This window comes from Anopheles moucheti, chromosome X, assembly GCF_943734755.1.
Source record: "Anopheles moucheti chromosome X, idAnoMoucSN_F20_07, whole genome shotgun sequence".
Lineage (NCBI taxonomy): Eukaryota > Metazoa > Arthropoda > Insecta > Diptera > Culicidae > Anopheles > Anopheles moucheti.
Window position 1 is genome coordinate 10,563,374 of NC_069142.1, and position 22,701 is coordinate 10,586,074.

The following is a 22,701-nucleotide window of genomic DNA, read 5'->3' on the forward strand; positions in this document are numbered from 1 at the left end:
GCTGTGCGCTGCGTTGCCCACGCTGGGTTGTATATTCGGTTGCTTGAAGAATCGCTTTTTATTGTAGCCGGAATCGCTCACGTCCTACACCACTTGCATTTGCACTTTCTCCCACCGATTCATACACACCGGCGTATTGGCGCACGCTCGTCGGCGAACGTGTGCGCACTAACCGCACATACCAAAGACCCGAGACACCGCCGACAGGATCAAACATAAACACACTCCCACGTACACACACATATACGTAAACTAACACAAACACGCGCCAACGCACAAACTGCACACAACGCGGGCGCGCTTCGACCAATACCTACACACACACAAACACACACGCGCGCGCGCCACGAGAATCAATGGACAGCAGGTGCTCGACGCGGGCGCACGCTAACGCACACTCACGCAAACGGCCTGGCACTCGGGGGAGAGTATCCTTTTTGTGTATCAAAATTTTATCGCCTGCAGATCTACATTAGAGAAAACCATCTTGTACATTAGCTATATGTATTGACACCTTGTCTATCATTCTCTCTTTCGTTGCGGGGGAAACGCGATTATTCGTGTAGGCGTAGAGGACCTACGTTTAGTTCATTTTTCCTAAGCACACACCCACACAACCGGGAGCGAAACTTTCTTTCCCACACTATGCAACCGTTTCTTCCTTTTAGCGACAAATAAAAGTATCGATCAGCAGGCCTATCGAACGCCCATTTTGTACGGCCTACCAATGGAATACAAAATAATTGTAATAGCGATTTTTCACCTGTACGCTGTCCACAGAAAATTCGCTCAATTTGAACGAAGAATGCGTTGTAATTACAGCCTTTTTGGCGTTTTAAAAACGGTGTAGTTGTTATCACTAGAACCAAATCTTTGCACACGTTTACAAATCTATTCACGGCTAAATGCCAATTATTAATGTAGTCCTTATGCTGTTAATTAGCGGCTATTCTTCAAATGTTCACACCATTACATTTTATACGTGTAGTGATTATCTACAAAATACCCAATCAGCAAAATCTATTACGACACACTAAAGTGTGTGTAACGTAAAGAGCATTTTTTGGCAAATTGGTAAAATAAATAAATTGATTCATTAATTTTAAACGTAAAAGTTTTTAATTGATGATCACTTTACAAACAAATTTCGAAGACCTTAAATATGTCTGAATTTATTTTTCAGTTCATACCACAGAAAAGCTTTGTAAAAGTCATGCATCAGCTGTGATAAAATTGTTTTATCCCTCAAATAATTGTGATGAATATGAAGCGTTCCATTTAAAATAACTGTCCTAGTTCTAGTGTTAATCAATGAAGTTTGCGTAAATCACACACTGTCGTTTTAAGGTGAAGAAATTAATTATCCAAGTAATGATTTGTGATACACTGTGCGCAGGGTTATCTTGCTGTGGTGTGCAGCAATCAGGGTGACAAGTAATACAGGCAGTACCCAAAATACACTGTTTTCGTCACTCGTCACCAGGATACCTCGATTGGGTCAAAGGACGTACCATTTTTCCGAATAGTAATCCGAGATTTACCCGAAAATTGGAACAAAGTAATACAGAATAATGGGCAATACTTTGATGGACCCAGTGTTTACAAATATAAATGCTACAAATAAAAATACAATACAATAAAACGCTACAATAAATGCTACAATAAAACGGCCATTATTTACTTGCAGGCCTAACAACATAAAAAATCCCCCAACCAGTTCTCGATTGCAAAATGATTAACGATGCGTAATTCAACATTTGCACGAATTATTAACTCGTATAGGCAGATGTAGGCGTGCGTACGTGATCGCAAGTGTGGTTTTTTTCCTCTTTGGGTTCTTTGCTTGCTAATCGGGTTGATTGAAGTCTTCGGTTTCACTTTCGCACCCGTCGAGCGTCCAACGTCGCAGGGTAGTTTTTATTGATTGCAGAGTGAAACATGTACGCGACACGCACAGTCACTGACACTCACACACGGAAAGGAACACAGATACCTTATTGTACCTAATATCTTACGTTTTCCCACGTCTTGTTGCGCTTACCGGAAAAATACAACAGCAGCAATAGTTTGAAAATCAGCCACTGATAACGGAGTTCCCTCGGAGTAACTCTATCACGTTAGTGTGCGACTTAGCTAACATCAAAAAACGCTTTCTTAACGGTGATGCGAATCTTTGGCCTCTACTGTACCGTATCTGGCAGCATGTGTCAGCCATTGCCCAGCTGACACTGTCCCGAACATAGTCGACCCGAAGCAAACACGTTCGCGCCAGATCACTGAGACCCTTGCTCACACACAAGCCGCATCGTGAGATGCGAAAGCGAAAGGGCAATCGATGTTTTAAAGGGCTCGTGCGTTTGTGATTTAGCAGTTGCCAAAAAAAGCCCACCTTAACAGAGTCCACCATACCTGTTCAACTAAAAGATTACAAGAACATCAAAACCAGCAGAATATGGAATAAATCTGTCCGGTATAGGTTTATCAAGATTCTGAAACCTCCACAGTCTGAGACACAGTGTTAAGAACAGCATTGTTCGCTGTGTAAACTTCATTGAAAAAAAAGTTGCATGCGTATTAGTGCGTATGAGCCTTCATTAACACACTCGCAAAAGCGCGCGCTCATTTCCACACCCCATTACGACGTAGAACGAAATTAGCGAATGATTTTCAGCTATCATTCAACAGCAACCACCACAACTACAAATATACGCGCCCTTGGAAACCGGTACAATTTGTATTGCCGCCAACGTGAATTTGGCGTCGGTGTGGACAGATTTTTTCCACTTCATCCCACCATTTTCGTCCGGGGGAACAACGCTCAGAAAGTCACTTTCACTGCTTACCGCTTAAAATAATTTCTTACAGCGCTAGAATTACGTACACTTTTCACTAGGGTTGAAAACAAGGGATATTGATTGATGATTGGTGCGTTCGCGTTTCGTCCAGCACGCGTGTATAAAGTCACCCGTTTTACTAACGTCGCTGACATTTACCCCCCTTGAGTTTACACGACTCGCAGGCGTACTGTTTTAAAAAGCCGGGCAGATGTTACTCTATTAAAATCAACGTATGTAATGGTCGAATCAAACGAAACGTATTACGCACGGTACTAGCGAACGCTCCGTTCCGCGTACACGTCCTTTCGCTTTGACGTTTACTTGGCAAGTGTACCCGGCGTCACTGTGTATACCGCGCGGACTTTTTTACTGCGTGTGGCCGAACGGTGAACGAATCGATCGTATCGAACCGAGTCGGCACAACCAAGGTGTATTCATTTCGAAGGTGACGGATTTGGCTGCGAACCATTTTAGTGTACATCTGTCAAAACTTTGTTTACAAAATGAGCGATAGAGGTACGGTGTTTTTAAAGCCAATTAAAAGTTCCAAAATAATGTTTCTACCATGTTAAATACTTTTCCGAAAGTGCAAATATAAATTTAAGTTTATAATATTAAAATGTAAATTTTTCTTGGAAAAAATTAAAATTTGACAAATAAAAAATCAATTCCACTATTACACGAACTGTCACAATTTTGAGCTTCGCGTAACTCGAATCCACGTAACTGGAGTGTCGCGTAACTCGGGAAAAGACTGTATGAGAAACTCTGAACTACAAGCAAACCTACTTCCACCCTCCTTCATTTTCAAACGCAATGCCGCACCAAGGAACTGTCATGTTCTGTCATGTTGAGAAACGTCAACTCCTTATAGCTTTACATCCTATATTCCTATACCTTGGCCACGACGGTAAAATGTTTCTCTAACTCCTATTAACGCTCTAGTGAATAATTCCACCAATTGACAATTGTTTTTGATGGTGTACAATCACGAAAAAGGCATCAAATTGTAGGCAAGTTTTACACAAACTAAATGTTTGTTAACATCAACGTTTCGTGATGTTGGTGAAACGTTGCTGTGAAAATACAAATTATTAATCTATTATTGATATTTGCTCTGATGGCTCTTATTGCTAATGAAAACCCTTTTTTAAATGAGTAATAAAACAAATTATTACAAAATACTTTTTTTCGGAAAACACGATAGAAAAGTTAATGAATCTTTCCCGCTGTGCTCGAATGTTTGCTTGACAAGAAAACTCTGTACACTATAGTTTCTTTACGCGAAGCGTCGAAGTACTGCTGATCCAGATGTAGTGATGGGCAGATCGGAGCGTAGCTAGACTATTCGTCAGGAATCATAAACCATTGGTTGTGAAAGACTCCCAATCAATACAAAGTTTTTTTTTAATAAAACGTAATATATTTTATTTTTGAGCTGTATGTTGTATCTCGCGTATATGCATGCAGAAGAATACTAATTCGTATGAATGGAAGTATGAATGAGTTGAATGCGTCTATTTTGTGGGTACGATAAAGCAGAGTCGACCGCAACGAAAATACCATAACTAACTTGCTACAAATCTTGCTGAAGAATAATACAGAGAAGAAGAAAGGCGATAAAACCTCAATCACAATCCAGACCCTCGTATGAAAAAGTATGTGATTCATTATTTTACATTTTGAAACGGTTTAAACATGCATCTACATTGGGTGATCGAGGATAGGATTTTGGACTGGTCCGTTCGTGTTGTGATTATCGCCGCTACTACCATGCCACCGGGCCGCTCTACAATAGTATCTAATATACCCAAATGCCCAAAATTTGTTACATCGTACTGTTACGCTACTTGCAGGCTTTAATTAGATACCATAAACTATTGTGATCATGAAATTATTTTATTGAACCCTACTCCGTATTAGAAGAAAAATCTCATATTTATCCTTTGGCATATCCTAATTTTAGTTATGCGGATAATGCGTTCCAGAGGATGCTGCATAACTTGAGTTTCTTTTAAAACATCGTGTTAAGGGATCGAAAACTCATTGAAATTTTTTTCGTTTATAACGACCGTCAGTGTAAAATTTCATTAGCAGTAATTTTTCTAATAAAAAATATAACGAGGTTTACTTCCAATCAGCAAATTAAAAATTGAGTTCTGCAAGCTTAAGTCTGCCAAATGTCAGATTTATAAATGACTTGAGAACCGCGTAATTCGAGTATTGAAACACGGTTGCTTTCCGGATCGTGTAAGTGACACTAAAGATCCAGCGGATGACAGAATCCAATCGACTGCAGGTTCGCTGTGTGCGCAAGCAGTCCGTCGACGATGTTTGTGTGTGGTAGTAGCGGACAGAAAATCCACCTGTATTTTCATCGTTCCGTAAGCAAGCAGTTTTCCGTGCTACAATCGATGCGTAGGGCTGTAACCGTGAACCGAGCCCTGTAGCTAAAAGCGAAAGAAAATAACAAACAGCCAGACAGCACCTTCGACAGGAAAGCAACGTTTCAATCGCCACAATTACAATTGTCCGAAGGTTGTACCGTGCAAATAATGGCTTTATCTTGGATGCCGATGCGAAATTCGTAAGTATTTGCAACTTTCCTTAATTGAAGCAACCAGAGTATGAAAAAAGCCAAGATGGCGAAGTATACGTTTGTTTGGTGTGGTTTGCGATGCTGTGCGTGTGTGCGGTTGTGTGCGTGTGCAGTGCGTACGGTACGGGTTTTTGTATTGCCTTTCTTGAATACGACGGTACGAAGCGCAGCCATATTGGAAAGCCAAGTTTGGGGTTGGGAATGTACCGTGTCCGTGTGTGTGTGCGCTGGTGCTGGTGGTGCTAGTGTGCTAAGAAACATCACACAAAGAGGATAAAATAGTTTGATTTAGAAATTGTTCTATAGAGCATTTGTTATGAGCAAATCGCATTCATTTATCGTAATGCAAATTTACAAATGTCCATACCATTTCCTCTCATGATCCTAGTTGGTTTCGTTCGTCAGAAATTGCTTCGAACAGCACTTTTTTTATCCTATCCCTATCATAGGAAAAGCAAAACCAGCAAACGATATCAATAGAACAATAGAACGAGCGAGACGGCAAGACGATTAAATCATCCCTTCTCTCCTCGTTCCTTGGTAACATGTGAGAAGAGTCGAGAACACGAGCGAGTTTAGATGGAGCGATCGTTTACGAGAGAGGAGAGAGAGAGAGAGAGAGAGAGAGAGAGAGAGAGAGAGAGAGAGCGAAAGATATGATCGGTATCCATCATTAGTGCTGGGCGCTATAGAGCGAGAGACTCAGTGCGCTATGCATCTACGTATATCTCTTGCGCTACGCCAGTGGTCACCAGGCGAGAAGTTGTGCAGGGTCCCAAGACGTGCGATTGTTGCATTGGCGTGAATAGTGCGACAAGAATGATAAGGAGAGAAATATCAGCCCTCAACAAGCAATCATCACCTCGCAATACCTGTCGTCGTAGGTGTTGTTATTGATTGCAAGGTAGCAAAGTAAAGCAGAAAATGTGCGTATATCAAGTAATCGTGCATTCTGTCGCAAAGCAAACATTTAACTAAAGACAGACCTTTTATGGGCTGGCATCTCTCTTTCTTTCCCCCCCCCCCTCTTTCTCTCTCATTCTGTCTCCATCCCTCCTCTCTCTCTCTCTCTCTCTCTCTCTTTCTCTCTCTCTATCCCTTTATCTCTCTCTCGTTCTTTTTAATTTATTTGCAGTACTTTTGTTTGAGATGTGTGAAGATTTCAAACAAATGCACACGCACCACTAAACCGACCCTGTAATGCGATATTTTTCCCTACGCCTGAGTGGCTGGGGCATCGAGTTGCATTAAACTGGCGATCGGTTTGGGCCAACATCAGCTCAAAAAAGCTTACATCCTCACAGAGATCAGTTCTCTATCTACTGACAAACAGGAAAATAGCTCATGGAGATTTATTTTTAAAGATGAATAGAGGATCATCAGCGTGCACAGAATGCTCTGGTGTGGATACACTGGAACACAAATTTGCTTTGTGTTCCAGAGTGTCGTCGGCCTGGAGTATTCTGCTGCAAGCCATCCACAACATCGACCCCTCCCTGAACCCTTCTTTCCAATCCCTCCGCTTACCTGTACTAATGAATATTAGCAAAAGTAAGCGGATCCTAATCCTACGTTTGTTTGCTAACTATACATCCACATTATTTGAAACAACAATGCTGTGATTGATATAGAAGTCCTTAAATGTTCACTGTAACCTAGTTTCTTGTTTTCTCCGTTTTTTTCTCTCCTTGTTTTCAATTGTAAGTTAGTATTTAAATATAATATAAAGGCACAGAGAGTCACAAATAGCTGCAATAGCAATTGCTCAAGGAGCTTTTATTGCAGGTTTACTTCGTAGGGTTACCGATCGGCCATCGGTCCGGTCCCTTCGTCCTCGCCCTCCTCTAATTGTTCCAGTGCGCCGAACGCTATTTGGTTCTAATGGCCCGCTTTTATTGTGTTTTCGACAGTTCAATGTTCTTTCCACCCATTTTGACTATGGCATTTCCCTGTCTTCATTTCGCTCTCGTATGTTATCCTCTGTTTCTGATTACCTATATTATATTTTCTTTTCTCTTTCTCTTTTTCTTCTCGCTCTATTTACTTTGTTTTGTGGCTTGCCTATTTCCTCTCTTATTTGTTTCCTTTCTTTTTGTTTGACTGGTTTAGTTGTACTCGCTTGTTCCTGCAGTTTTCTTAATTTCTTCTTTTCGTCTAAGGGTTTAGTTTAGGGCTTCTTCAGTTATTTTTTACCATTGTACAGCCCACTAGGCAAACAATATGATTAAATAAAAAAATAGCAGGCCTATACCTCCTGAAGTTGTTTGCCGATGAAGAAGAAGAAGAATCGTAAAAAGTAGTGTTTGGTGCCACCATCTTGGCTATCATTTTGACAGTTGACAGCTGTGTGTATGTGGTGGTGATTTGTTTATGTAAAATTAATTTCTGGTGTCGTTTCTTGGGTTGTATTGCTGGTCGGTAGATAACAGAGGATATATCCTCACTCGCAAACGAAAAAGAATGGACGAATAAACACCAATTGCTGTATATTTTGTCCCATTTTGCTAATATCGAATGATAGCGGTCCTTTTTGTTAACTTTGTTGCAAAATAAACCGTAAAGGTATGCGTGAGTTGTTTGAGAGTGCAAGAGTGAATGAGAAAAAACATCACACTCCGTGGTTGTTCACACTGAATCACAAAATCGATTTCTCAACTGTACGCACACACAGACTCACCAAACCGGTGACAAATTTTAGCTCTGACTCTTTTGTTGGTGTATCTCGCCCTATCTTCTATCCCACTCACGCATGTAAATGGCAAAGAGAAAGCCCTATAATAGTGTTTTCTTTTACTCTTCTCACTAAACCAATTCCGAAAGGTAAAGCCGAAGCAAACCTATTGGCTTCTCTCGTATTTTCCATGACCCATCAGGAGAAAGCGAGAGACCAACAACAAGCGTGAACCCAACTGTCTCATCTCGAAATGTCAGCTGGGTGAACCGTCGCCATTGTGACACTTCTTAATGTGAGGTTTTTAGGGAAGGGAACGTAGTGATGTTCCAATTGATTGAGTTATTGCATTTTTGTTAAAATTGTTGTAATACACCTAGAGAGTTTGCAGGCACAATTTACAGCAGAAAAAACATGGTTCAACCTGTTAGCTGGAATGTGAAGGTTCTTACGCTGTGCTTCATTTTTTTGGAGAAATGAGAGTAAGTCCTGTGTATATGCATGTATAAATATACGTGTGTGAGTGTAGGCTATGCAATCGAATCTTCTAATTTTTTTTGCGTTCGCTTGCGTGTGTTTGTGTCTTATTCAATCACTAAATAACGCACTCAACCAATACGGTTGAAACAACAGAAGAATTTTCCAGCAAATGAATTTTCACTGTTGGTGTGCGTTTTTTGTGTGTTGGTGCTCTAGTGAAAAATTAAGAAGTTCCACGGTGTTGTTAGTTTCACGCTATAGCCTCAGCCGAGTATCGTTCCACATAGCCACACACATACATACTGCATACATACTCTTTTGCTCACGCTCTCTCATTTTACCTCACTCTCAGCACGTTCTCACCCAGCGAATTGTTTTCCGAGCCGCCCTGTTCTCGTTGCGTAGGGTGGGCCATTCGATTTTGACAGCTCGTTCGGCAGATCAGTCTGGCCTGTCCGACCGCTTATCGATCGCACTAAGCGATGTTCTAAATTTTGCCAATTTAAGAATAAGTATTCATATATGTGTGATGTGGTAGTGTGTGATTTGTGTAAGTGTTACAGGGATTTCTTCGACCTAGCACAGTTGTTAAGATGTTTCCTTTATTAAATAGGAGGGCGTTACGTCGACTGGAGTAGGAACAGTGTGATGGATACGCGGTGCGGTGAGCAGTGGAAGTGTGAATTGCGTTTGAAAGTCAGAACCAGTGCGATATGGTAGTGGTGGTAGTGAAAGACGGAAACTGAAACCGTAGTGAAACGGCAAACACGAAGTGCAATCGAGTGCATTTTTGTGGTTGACAGTCTCGTATACGCTGTCCCTGTTTTATTTTTTTGCATATTACCCTGCCCTGGCCGGAACAGTTCTTGCGCGTGTTTGTGTGCTGTATTCGTCAATATATATATACTTATATATGTGTGTGTGCGTGTCCTGTCAATCAACCAATTAAAACGCTACCAATCAGTAAATCAATCAACCGTCCAGCCAAAAAGGAGAAAGATAAACTATCCAATTTGAAGAAGAAATACGCTTACATTCAAGGGTGAATCGTCATCTCCTTCTTGCACGGCATAGTTCCATCTCGTTTTGGTGCAGCCAAAACTATGCACATTGCTCGTACATTCGCTCTCGCACGCACGCAGTTTCGTGAGATTGAACTGGTCGTCTGGGTGGTAGAAGGAATGCAGTGTGAAAACGTAACTAGATTTTCGTTGTGAATTTTCCACCCAATGCACACCGGGGTAGGGGAACAACTTTTCCACCTCGGCGAGTCTTGCTCTTTCTGCCTCTCTCGTTTTCTCTCGTAATCAGCGCTACTCACGCGAACAGTGTGTGGCAACAGAATGGTCGGTATTTCAAACATTTCCCAACGTGCAAAAAAGCTAGAAAAGGGTTGTATATAAAAGCCAGAAAGTTAGAGGTGAATGCAACATCAAAATATTATTCCAAATGCCACCGAGCAAACTAGTTTAAACCATATTGTGTTAAGGTTTCATAAAAGAATACCAGTAGCAGTCTAAGTTATGAAATGTCAAGCTACATGTGAATTGAAGTATAGGAAAAGTAACAAAAATGTCTTCAAATCGAAAAACGAAGGCAACGAAGGAAATAACCAACAAAAAAGCTGCCATCAACCGCTCTCTACATTCTTGGTGTTTTATGTTGTCTATCTTACAGATTCCGTCCATCAAACGCAATGCTGTAATGTTACGTAGTTGGAAGAGGAAGTTGTTTCCACTTTTGCTCCAGCTGCGACGCAAATACGAATTTTTTTTGCTACCACGGATGTAACAGTTCAATACCTTCAATCATTGATACACACCACCTACACAGTGTCACTGGTTGCGCATGATGCAGCACAACCCAGGGAGAAACGGTCGCGTGTGTATGTGTGCTGTACATGTGTGATTTGGCGAGGTGTAAAAAAAGATCTAGAAGAAAGCGTCTCTCTAACCGTTTTGTCTAGACAATCTCGCATAAGCAACGTTTCGCAAAGGTGCAGCAGCACTTGCAGCAGTGGGTATAACAAAGAAACACTGTTTTAGGAAGGGTTGATGAGGAGGACGAATGGTGGGAAACCAAACAAGCAGGGCGATGAGATGATTGCACCAACACATCGCTATGGAATCGCTCTTGGGAAATCAACTACAGGCAGTACTCGAGATGCGCGTTTCCTCTTATTTGCGAATTTGACAATATGCGGTTTTTTTTTTAATTTGACAGCTATACTACTTTATAGTACAAAATTTGAACTAAAAGCTGAACAATTGGTCGAAAATACCTTTCTTTGTCATATAAAATATTAATTTTTAGGCATAGGTTCTGAGGCTTGAGGAGTTGTTAGTCCGTAGGCGCTCCGGCGAATCGGGCAGACTGTGGTGATTCCTGTTTTAACAAGCTTCCTTGGCAAGGATGTGGGTACTCTATGAAGATTCTCTCCTATGACAATCCAAAAGAAGTATAAACAACCTTACTCGCGGATTCAACTTACGTGGAAAACCGAGATACGCTGATTTTCCCGGGTTAGAACAGTCCGCTATAGAAGTGTATTTCGGAAACTGCCTGAACATAAAGGGTGCCCCGAAAGTATGAACACGATTTCTAAATGACGTTTCTAGATAACGGATGACGTAAAACAGCTGATTCTTGATATGTTTGATTGTTTACATTCAAAGCTATATTGATTTTGTCCAATAGCGTCTGTTGAAATGCGAGGCATTTCCGTCGAAAAGCGCAACAGCATTGTGCACAAATGGAGCTCGACTCCTAACATTTCGTTAAGTCAATTAGCGAAATCGGAAGGTGTGAGTATCCGAGTCGTACGAACCGCCATCCGAAAGTTTCGGAAGGAGTCCAGCTTCGAGGATGCGCCGAAAATTGACCGAAATCCTGGTCCTGTCGATCAACAGTTGGACCGGGAAATAGCAAAAGCATGCAAGCAAAGAAAGGAAATTTTCATTCGCGATGTGGCTCAAAAACTGGATACATCAAAAATTAACATCCAACGTGCCAAGGCAAGATTGAATTCGAAAACGCATAACAAACAAAAGAAACCGAAACGTTGTACAAAGCAAGCCGCATGCGTCAAATTTTGGGCTCGGAAGCTGTACGACAGGCTGCTGCGTCGCCAATCCTCAATCGTGATGGACGATGAGTCGCACGTAAATGTTGACTACAAAACTCTTACGGGTAGTCAATACTACACCGTGCCGGAAAGCCAGGATGTCGAAGAAGCCGACAAATCTATATTTCTCGAAAAATTTGAAAAAAAGGCGATGGTGTGGCAAACCATTTGCGAATGCTGGATGATGTCCGAACCGTTTGTGACAACGGAGACGATGTGGACCGATACCTACAACCGGGAGTGCTTGAATCGACGTGTGCTGCCCATGGTACGAAAACATGTTGCTCCAGTGTTGTTTTGGCCGGATTTAGCCTCTGTTCATTATGCCAAAGACATGATCGCATGGTATGAAGAACATTATTACGGTACGTGCCGAAAGAAATGAATCCCCCGAATTGCCCTGAAGCCAGACCGATTGAGTTAGTTTAAAATTATGGTGTATAAACACTAAGCAGCAAGAATTGAATTGAGAATCAATGCGACGCCAGTGATAGGGCCCAACAGGGAGGTAGCGTATCAGTCGACTGCGACAACCTCGAGGTATTGGAGGAATTCTGCTATCTTGGGAGGGTCGTTACTTCGGACAGCGAAATCCGAAGACGCATTGTGCAGGGGAATCGTGCATATTACGGGCTTCACCATCTGCTGAGATCCAGAAGACTACGAGACCGCACGAAATGTGAGATATACTGCACATTGATTTGTGCGGTGGTCCTCTATGGACATAAGTCTTGGACCATCTTTGGCGGTGTGCTCTAGCATGAAGTATGGAGAAGGAGGATGAACCACGAGCTTTCTGAGCTGAACGACGAACCGGACATCCTGACGGTGGTAAAAGCCGGCAGGATACGATGGCTGGAGTACGTAATGAGGATGACGGACTCATGCCCCACCAAGAAGGTGTTCGATAGCGACCCTAAATTCGGCACGCGGCGCCTGTCGAAAACCTGTCGAAAACCGGGAGTCTCCATGGATGGAAAGCTGCAGCCAGGGACCGAGCATCCTGGAGAATTATTGTTGACCTGGCCATGTCATGACGACGTGCTCCGAGAGAGAGCGAGAGAGAAACACCGGGGGCTTTGCTTTGTGGGGATTGTTACCACGAGCGATTGCTCCTTGGCGATCGTTTGCCATAAGTTCAACTTTTATCTTCGATCGGTTTAGCTCATATCTCAGTCTCTTGTAATGTTCAAACCCAACAGTGTGGAAGATAGAATGTTTTGTTTTCCATTCCATCAGGAAACCCTGCATTGAGGCATTACTACTAACATGCACAGTCCGTAACATACAGAGGTTTGATCCATATAATGGAACTGTTCAATCACTTGGGAGAACATTTCAAACGGATAGTGGGACATTGCAATCATAATGCGGAAGTTTGCAATCATATTGCAAGTTTGCGCAATTGCAATGTTCTGTTCAAATCTAATTGGAGCATTCTCCTGTATGATTGAATAATCGAAACCACCTCTATTAAGGAGTAGTAGGCTACTAGCCTATGAGCATTTATAGAAAAATTGTTCAATTTCCACAAACTTGTAGTATGTATCCATTATATAAAAAGAAAAATAAATCGACCAATGCCGCTTGAAACTATTTCTCTGCAGATGTGGTTTGCAGACGATCCGCTCCCATCTACGGTAAGATGTGTGAGTGCGGAGATGCCTTTACGCAGTGTTTTATAGCATTCTTTTATTGCTCCTCACCTGTTTCCCACTACGCACAGAAATGTGGAGTATGCTATTTACGGAACCACGAATTAAATTGCTTTAGTTTAACGATAAACTGTTGTTGATGTTCTGCAAAGAGACGAGTTTTCTTGGTCAAGCACAAAGCAAAATTATTCAGCGAAACGAAGCAAATTATTTGTAGATAATTCGCCTTTCTACATATGGTTAGGATGAATATTGAGTTTTGCCCTACCCTACCGGTTTTTAGCAATTGCATAGCATGTCGTTCAAGCAATTCAATAAGAGGAATCATATGCAGTCCCTGAGATACGCTATTATAGCGGACCACTATCCGCGTATCTCGTATTTCCGCGAAAGTCGAATCCTGGTTCAATTTCGTTTATACTTCAAAGTCACAGAGTCGACTCCTTTCCTGTACTTAATTTATCCAATAAATTATGCAACTATTTGAAAGAATACATTAAACTCAAATAAAAATTAATGTTGTATATGACAAAGGAAGATATTTTCGACCAACTTTTCACCTTAATAATAATAAATAATAATAATAATAACATCAGCAATACCACAAGCAAGCGATCTGGCATTTGTGGATTGAAAATGTCACTGTTGGGCGGTGGTGTGGGTGTGTGTGTGTAAAAATGATTTATTGAACAATTCTTGGAAACTTATTTATCATTTGCTTTATAATGCAGAATAAACTTATTTATTTCCGTTTTCTATTGTGTTTTAGATTAAAAAGGCCACAATTTTAGTGCAAATGCTGCCAACATCATCTTTATAGGCACCGCAGCCGCATACCCTAACGTATCTTCACCCTGCATTCGCTCGACAGCGCGTATACGGTGGTTGACCTACGAACGGAGTAAGCCACAGTGATTGATTCGGCTTTTCAATACCCGTTTAGTTTTCGGCTGGTGCGCGTAGCTACTCGTAGCTGTGTAGACCCGGTACGAAACCAACGGAAGTGGTGGCGGCTGCGGTAGACGAAGCATCCGACGAAGGTGGACGCAGTGCGAGTGGCGACGGTAGACGTACGGCAGGAAAGGCAACGCAACAGCGGGTTGAGGTGACGGGCGAGTGCGTTGGCGGTAGTCAGCGTCGCGCCGCTAGAATTACAGGACCATCCAGCACTAGGAAGCAGCAGCGGCAGCACGCTGGAGCAGATACGAAGGCGAAACCGTCGTCGTCGTCGTCGTCGTTCTCGCCAGCAGGAGCAGCAGCAGCATTGTCAGGGATACAGCAGGCAGGTGAGTGCGTAACAGCGGCCGCATCCACCTCCACTGCATCGGCGTCGTCCTGTGGCGCCCTCAACCCACCACGGTCCGCTGCTGGTAGCGGAGGGGGAGCAACAGCCGAGGTGTCATCCTGTGACGACGGTACCACCAGCATCACCACTACCAGCACCGGCAGGATGGTGGTAGCGTCGTCCGGACACGCATCGGGCAGTGCCGGACATCAGCAGGCACGCAACAGCAACCACCAGCACAGGCTTGCCCAGGTTGCCAGCCCCGGCACGGGCATGACACCGAAGGAGCTGTCCGACAATGACGACATCGCAACCGGTCTGGTGCTCGACACGATACTCGGGTTTCAGACACACAAGATGAGCCTGAAGTATCGGCCACTCAAGGCAAACAAGGACGAGATCAAGAACATCATCGAGGAGTTTATACGTACGCAAAACTATGGCAAATGCTACCAGCAGCTTATGAACGGCAACTGGATGCCACGGTCCGTGTTGAACAAGAACAAGCTGGCATTGAAGCGGCTAGAAGCACACGTAAGGCACCGGGAGCTATAAAGTTTACTATATATTTGCAATAACGTCATTTTACTCACGTGTTCTCTTATTTTCCTCTCGCCGTAACCAGATCTACCGCTACCTTCGAGTGTTTGATCAGCATTCCGGTTTTGTGATCGAGGCCTGTTATCGTTACTCGCTCGAGGGTCAGAAAGGTGCCAAAATCTGTTCCACCCGGCGCTGGATGAAGAATGAGAAGATCGAGTGTCTGGTGGGCTGCATCGCGGAGCTGACCGAGCGCGAGGAAGCGGATCTGCTGTACCCGGGACGGAACGATTTCTCCGTAATGTACAGCTGCCGCAAGAACTGCGCCCAGCTATGGTTAGGACCGGCCGCGTACATCAACCATGACTGCCGCGCAAACTGCAAGTTCGTAGCGACTGGGCGCGATACCGCCTGCGTGAAGGTGTTACGGGACATTGAGGTGGGCGAAGAAATTACCTGCTTCTATGGGGAGGATTTTTTCGGCGATAACAACTGCTACTGCGAGTGTGAAACGTGCGAAAGGCGTGGTACCGGTGCGTTTGCTTCACGCACCCAGCGGGTGATAGAGAGTGCGGCACTGTACAATGGTGCGGGCGATACAAGCTCGAGCGGCAGTGGCAGTACCGTCGGTGCCGGCGGCACTGGAAGCGAAGGACCCGACGGCAGTGCAAGTTACGATTCGGCACTGGCGGGGATCGGTGTGAATGGGGTTGTGGTCGGCATCGTCGGTACGGCGAACGGTGCCGGCGTACGGTACAGGCTACGCGAGACCGACAATCGGTTAAACAGGATGAAGAACAAGCGCAACAATGGGGCCGGCACCGGTACCGGTAGTGATCTAAGCGGTGCAAAGTTGACAGCAATCGGGAAGGAACCACCGCCCGCGCTCGGTATGCTGACGATGCGCGAACTGCGCGACAAGGGCATGACGAAGTACGATGCGGAGATGCTACTCGCACAGCAGAAGCCCTACTGCACGAATCCGTCGCTCGTTACTCCGCTAGCGCCGCACGGACGGGCACACGACGGGTCTTCGTCTAGCGGCCAGTTTGGTGTGGAGCTGGACGACAGTAGTAAGGCCGATAGTAAAAAGGTTGTGGCAGAGAAAAGTGCGGCACAGCTAAAACGTGCCACCCGCTCATCGACCTGCAGTAGTATGAAAGCGTTGGCTGCGAAACCGGATGAATGTGCAAAGGTGCAGGAAAAGAAACGTGACGAACCGTTCGAGGGGGGAAATGGTAAAGTGCAGCATCAGAGTCGCTCGCTCAGCACCAAGCCGAACCCGCGGCGAAGGTACAGCAGCTACAGTATTGTCGATACGACACCGTTTGGTGAGACCGTGGCCGGAAAACTGTCCGCGTGCACCTCTACCACCCGTCAACCGGCGCACGATACGAAGCGGAAAAAGCAGAAACATTCAACCGAGAACGTTCCACGGCAACGGTCGGCCTCGGTCGCACCCGGGAAGGTACGGGAATCGCGCTCGGGGAAGGATATTGCCGACGATGTGATCATAATCGATGATGATTGCAGCAGCAGCAGTATGCACTCGTGCAATTCGGGCCCCGACGCCACACATCTGCCCTTTGGTCAACAATTCGTGCGCAATCGGAAGCGCCGGGCCAGCATGTACACTAGCAGCAGCCGAAGCATCTATACGTTCCACGATGACACGTTCGACGGGACGCCACCGAACGGGTGTTACGCACTCCGCAACCCTCATCATCAGCCCAACAGTCAGCGTCGGAATAGTACGAATCCGTTCGCTGCCGGCATCGCGGTAGAGGAGTCGCAACAGTCATCTACCGCCGCCAGCCGCAAACAACAACCGGTTACGCATCGTGCAGCCTCCCAGCTCGCAACACCGAGTCGCAAACGGCCCCGTGAAACGACACCGGACGGGCTGGGCGGGAATGGGTCGGCTAAGCGTCCCGGCACCACCACGGGACCCGGCAACAACGGTTCCCAGCAAATCATGACCCGACGGATGTCGTTGCGCGTGGCGAACGCTTCCAACCTGGCCACGGGAATGGGTACGGGTGAGACCGTCACCGCACAGCCGGCGATTGCAGATTCCGAATCTGAGATTAGCCCGCGGGTAACGCGCGGCATGTTACGCCTGCTGGAAGATAACGACGCTGCGACCGAACCGGCTGGGAAGCAACACACCAAACCGTCTCGTTCCTCCGCGCCACGGACCGAGGCGGAGGACACTGGGAGTGAAGGGGTGAGAGTGAATGGTGATAGTCATCGGTTTAGAAGACGTTGGTCAACGGTTACGAGCACACTGGGCGATGAGGAGCATACAACCGCGTCCCCAGAGCAGCAACCACGCATGAGTAAGGCTACGTCATCGAACAGGGGGGGTCGAAGTCGGAAAACGAAGGCCCATACGCCACGGTTACGCGAAGAGGCCGAACAGCAACCGGCAGATGTGGATGGTACGAATGCTACTGGTCGGGGGGAAGCCGGTGCACTGCTGAAGCGCTTGCAGCAGCAGTCACGGGGGCTCTCGACGGGCGGGAGCGTCCGTACGCGGAAGCAGCTGTCACCAACGAAAAGATCTCGCGGTAAGGATTCGGTTGTCAATGGGAGGTCGGTCGGTGGGCAAATTAATCACACTTGGAAGCAAGCATCCGTCAACGCTACGGAAACAGGGGACTTAACGGGTGAAGGGTTCGGATATGAGGAGGAAGAGGAAGAAGAGGATCACGACGATGAGGACGATGTGTTGTGGCAGCATCCTGCGTCGCTTGTTGGAGGGAAAGGCAGCAGCAGTAGCAGCAGTAGCAGCAGCAGCAGTAGCAGCAGCAGCAGCATCAACATCATCCCGACGAGCTCCAGCGCATTCGGGTTGCAGAAGCGTACTACCGACCGTAGTCCCATCTCGTCGAACTTTTCTTCCTCTTCCTCCTCATCGTCCTGTTCCTCGTCATCCGTGTCGTCCATCTCGTCGGTTTCGTCTGCAAGGCAGAAGGGTCCCGCGCAACCGAAGATAGCTGACCAGCACCGTTTAAAGCTGAAGCTGCGCATGAAACCTGTCTCCACGACGGACGACGACGATGGTGATGGAGGTGTCGCTGCGGGTCCGCATTCCGATCCGCACCGGGTGAACGTCGATCGGTTACGGCAGCCATGGTCATCGGCCGGTATACGGCCGGCACAGGTTCCCAGCACCGCAAGCAGTAATGAATCTGGTGGGAAACGTGCCGTCGCTGGGGCATCGCGCAGAAGGGACGCGCACAATGGGGATGGGCAGTCCACGTCGGTAGGGAGCACTACGTTCGGTAGGGATGGTGACGGTAGCGAGCAACCGACACCTGTGACGACCGTTTCGGATGAGGACGATGAGGACGACATCATACTGTCGAAGATACTGCAGTGTGGTGGGAAGCAGCGCTCGACGGCAGAGGGTGACGGCAGTGCGTATCGGGAGCGGCGGGGGGAACAGGATGCGGCTACACACACCCACGGTTCCAACAGCATCAGCAGCATGGCAATCAGTTCCTCCACCCCGTCGCAGGCAGAGAACGTTGCGTTGCTTGCTACCGTCACTACCGGCGCTACCATATCGACCAGCGGTGCCAGCTCGAAGTTATCTCCTTCCTCCTCCACGGTGCCTACGATGGAACCGTTGATGAGAACTCCCGAACGTAGGTTGAAGCTGACGCTGCGCATGAAACGGAGCCCGGTGATCGATGAGATCATCGAGTCTGGCAACAGTCTTAGCGACGCGGACAACAGTGGCAGCCCGAGTGCGTTCCGGCGCGAGTACGAAATACTCCGCATGGAAGGTTTGCGGGATCTCGATGAGGAGGAGGAGGAGGAGGAGGAGGGGACAGAGGAAACAGACCGGCCGTACCGATCGACGTGTCGTGCGGCAAATCTTAGCAGACGATCCCTTACATACGATTCACCAGCCAACAGTAGTACTCATTCACTAAGCGATATGGCACTTCATTCTAGAGCGAAACCGGAAGAAGCGTTCCGGCACGACGGCACCGAGCCAGCGAACGCTGGCGACAAGCGACAGCAGCAGCACCACCACAAAGAATGGACGCGTGAAGCGGACGAGGCCGCGAAGATCGAAGAGGAGGAGGAAGATCTTACGTCGTATAGCAGCAGCTGTAGCAGCCTGGTGTCACAGAAGCGCAAAAAGCGCCACAAGGCATCGAAGGAGGCGCGCCGGCTCCGGAAGGAGGCGAAACGCCAACGTCGACTGCAGCTGTATGACGCCGTTTGTTCGGAGCAGAGCGAACTGGTGAAGGAAAAGCTCAAGTGTCGAAGCTTTATAACACCGCAGGATACTGTTCCGCTCGAGGATAACGACGAAGCGGGTGGGGACGGTGGGGATGGTGGTGGTGCGGTGGTAGTACCACCACCACCACCACCTCCTCCGCCACCACCACCAGTTCCGTTGACTCTCGGGGCGGGGACGGCCGGAATTGGGCCGCACAATGGATCTACGGTCACCAGCATCATCACCACCACCACCACAACAACTACCGCCACGCCATCCAAGTGTGGACCGGCCGGGGATGCACCGGTATACCAGCGGACACACTACCCCACTAACTACTTCCCCCATCCCCACCAACAACAACCACTACAGTCTGTGATACTGCAGCCGACGGCACTGCGCGGTGTACGCACCGAACCGACCGGTGTCGCCGGGAGGGACGAGTGGGGTGATGAGATGCACCGGATAAATGTACGATGGTCGCTTGCGAACCCATCCACCGGTGGTGCAATGTACGGCGATACGGTAACCAGCGCCGCTACGGCATCCGGCACGTGCGAGGGTGTTGGGAATGGGGGGATTGGGCTACCGATGAAGCGATTGCGGTTGATCTTTGGCAACGAAACGCACACGCGGGACATTCCGTTGCTGGAAGCACCGAACACGGCGAACACGGCGAACACGGCGAACACGGCGAACACCAGCACGGCGAACGGTGTTATTATGGCACCGTCCAACGTACACTGTTCGTCGCCGAGTGTGGCACCGATGTCGCCGATTGCGGTCCCGCCATCCAACACCGGTGCGCTGCTCCGGCCCGGCAACGAGAGTGTAACGCTACTGCGCAACGGGGAGCACACCGGCAAGGCCCACTGTCCCGTGTCGAACTTGATCATCAGCAACACGCCGGGTGTGATTGTGGGACCGGCACGGGCGATGACGATGCAGCAGCCACACCATTCCCCGACACCAGCGCTGATAGTAAACACCGGTAGCAATGGCGTTATCAACAGCACTGGTGGTGGTGCCGCTGGACCGGGCAGCAATGGCATACTGCAACGACCGCAACAACCCTTAACAACACCACCTGGTCCGGCGGGGGATGCCACTGGTGGTGGTGGTGGTAATGGATTGATGCTACGCGCCCAGTACGTTCAGCAACCACCCGCAACGCTCTCGACCGATGTACCGTGCGGGGCAACCTATCCACCTGCACCGGGCGGTGGAGACGTGCAGCGGAGCAGCAGTACGGTTGGCGGGCTGCAAGCAACAGTGAGTATCGTTCGTCACGGATCGATTCGTCGTACGCGATGGTTTTACAAGTTTTTCGTTACATTTTTTTTCAGAGATTCCTACTCCTGTCGTTCCCACCGACGCTTGACGTTCAACCGTGTGCCGGTAATGGTACGAGCTGGTAGCGCGGAACATCCACGGCGTTGGACGATAGTGTACCGCTGGGTGGAGGATACGATGATGCTTTCACCGCTTAGCACCCCGTGCTGGTGTTCAATCCCGCAAAGAATCGATTGCAGCCAGAGGCACAAATTTAGACAACGTTCTAAATGGGCGGCACGTCCGGGAGCTCCTAACGTCGGTACACCTCTTGAGGTTACTGATACCGATACAGAAGAGGATACATTTTGTTTATGTATTTGGAGAATTCGCTACTCTTTCACCAGCGATCTCGTTTTTCATTTTGGTAGTGTAACACCCCACGCAGAGTAGGCGAGAAGAAAACAACCCCCCCTCGCTCGAAAGAGGAAAAGGAGAGGGAAGATATTGTTTGAAGCAGCACGTGAAATTACTGCAGACTATCTAGGTTATTATTGGTCTAGTCGACGATCTCAAAACACGTTAAACACGAAAGCACAACAATTGGTTATTATGCGTGCGTGCGCGCGTGCATGTGTGTACGTTGTATGTAGAGAGGGGCATTTTCTGCCACCTGGACCACACACCGTACACGATATCCCCCCATACCGTCAGAAAAAAAAACACAGAATACCCTTTTCCCGGGTCGGAAGATCTAGCCTGCAATAAGCGCAACTGGATCACTATGTGTACAGTAATATGGTTTAGAGATGTAGACTTAAGCAGGATTAAGTAATTAACCCCGTCCTTATAAGCATCGTGCAAATGTGAAAGATAATGACGTTACTCTTATCTTTTTTTGGGTAGTTAAAGCCTATTATTTCGGCAATGTATTGATTTTTTCATAATCATTTACCTAGTTTCCGATCGTTCTGCTATCGAAACTAGTGTTGTGTATATTGTTAATACTTATCATTTAGTTATATGGTTTTTAAACTTTTTTTTTGTTGTTTCTGTTTATTGTGTAATTACGAATTTGACGATTTTTAACCGAAAATGACAACAGCTTAATAACGCTGGCTTGTTTTGATGGTGTTTACATTTACAAACTGTATAAGTGTGCGCCTGTATTTGTACTGTATCGTTTGAAAATTGCATTTTATATGTATTGCTTTCTCCGCATAATACAATCGTGTCGTGTCATGCGGAGAAAATTATATCGTCGTCAGTCGTTTGGTGAAGCGTTCGCGCACTACCAAAAAATGTAGGGTGTAGGGGTCAATGTTTTGGCTATGTGGACTGAAATACGCAACGCTAATGTTGTGTTGTAACATGAACCTTATATGTTTTGGATGTTTTTTTTTATTTTAGTGGGCCAGTTCAGGCAAATATGTTCTACACATACACGTCCCCACACGTACTTTTTAAAACAAAATGGTGATGTTTTTTTTTGCCCCGTTTTTTTGACAGATATGTCTGTGCGTACGCGTGTCTGCTGTACGATGATGTTCCATAACGCCTGGGGTAAACTTGGCTATGATGAAAAGATGCGGACTAGATCGAAAAAGTATTCGAGACACAAAAATGAAGCATTCAATGCTTCGTTTGTTTTACCGAAAAAGTTTAGGCAGACTTACGTGATATAGCCCCTATGATTTACCGACGAAATAGAGCTTTGAATGTGTTTTTTCCCATCGACTACTACTGTTCAGCTAAAACGACTTGTAAAACAACCACACTTTTTTTTGTTTTGTTTCGTTAGAACGGCCTGGCCGTATCGACTTATTTTACCAGGATAGTCCAGCCGGATAGTCAGTCCTTGCTACGCGGGGGATTGGTCCGGATGGGAATTTGGTCCGGTCCGTTCGTGTGAAGACCGGCTCCGCTACCATCATGCTACCGGGCCGCTCCAAAACAACCACACTTATGTTGCAGACTTTTGTGACGTACAGACGTGCA

General features: G+C 46.6%; 1 protein-coding gene across 2 annotated transcripts in view; it reads left to right on the top strand.

The window, feature by feature from the left end:
• Positions 1–5,174: 5,174 nt before the first annotated feature.
• Positions 5,175–22,701, top strand: part of LOC128307334 (histone-lysine N-methyltransferase Suv4-20-like) — a 31,690-nt gene continuing 14,163 nt past the window's right edge. The window contains exons 1-4 of one of the 2 annotated variants that reach the window (XM_053045115.1): positions 5,175–5,424; positions 14,136–15,185; positions 15,277–20,703; positions 20,778–22,440. In XM_053045115.1, coding sequence (XP_052901075.1) covers positions 14,817–15,185; positions 15,277–20,703; positions 20,778–20,849 — 5,868 coding nt within the window. In that variant the 5' untranslated portion in view covers positions 5,175–5,424; positions 14,136–14,816 and the 3' untranslated portion in view covers positions 20,850–22,440. Of the gene's footprint in view, positions 5,425–14,135; positions 15,186–15,276; positions 20,704–20,777; positions 22,441–22,701 lie in introns of those variants that run through there. The other variant, XM_053045114.1, reaches the window with a different exon arrangement.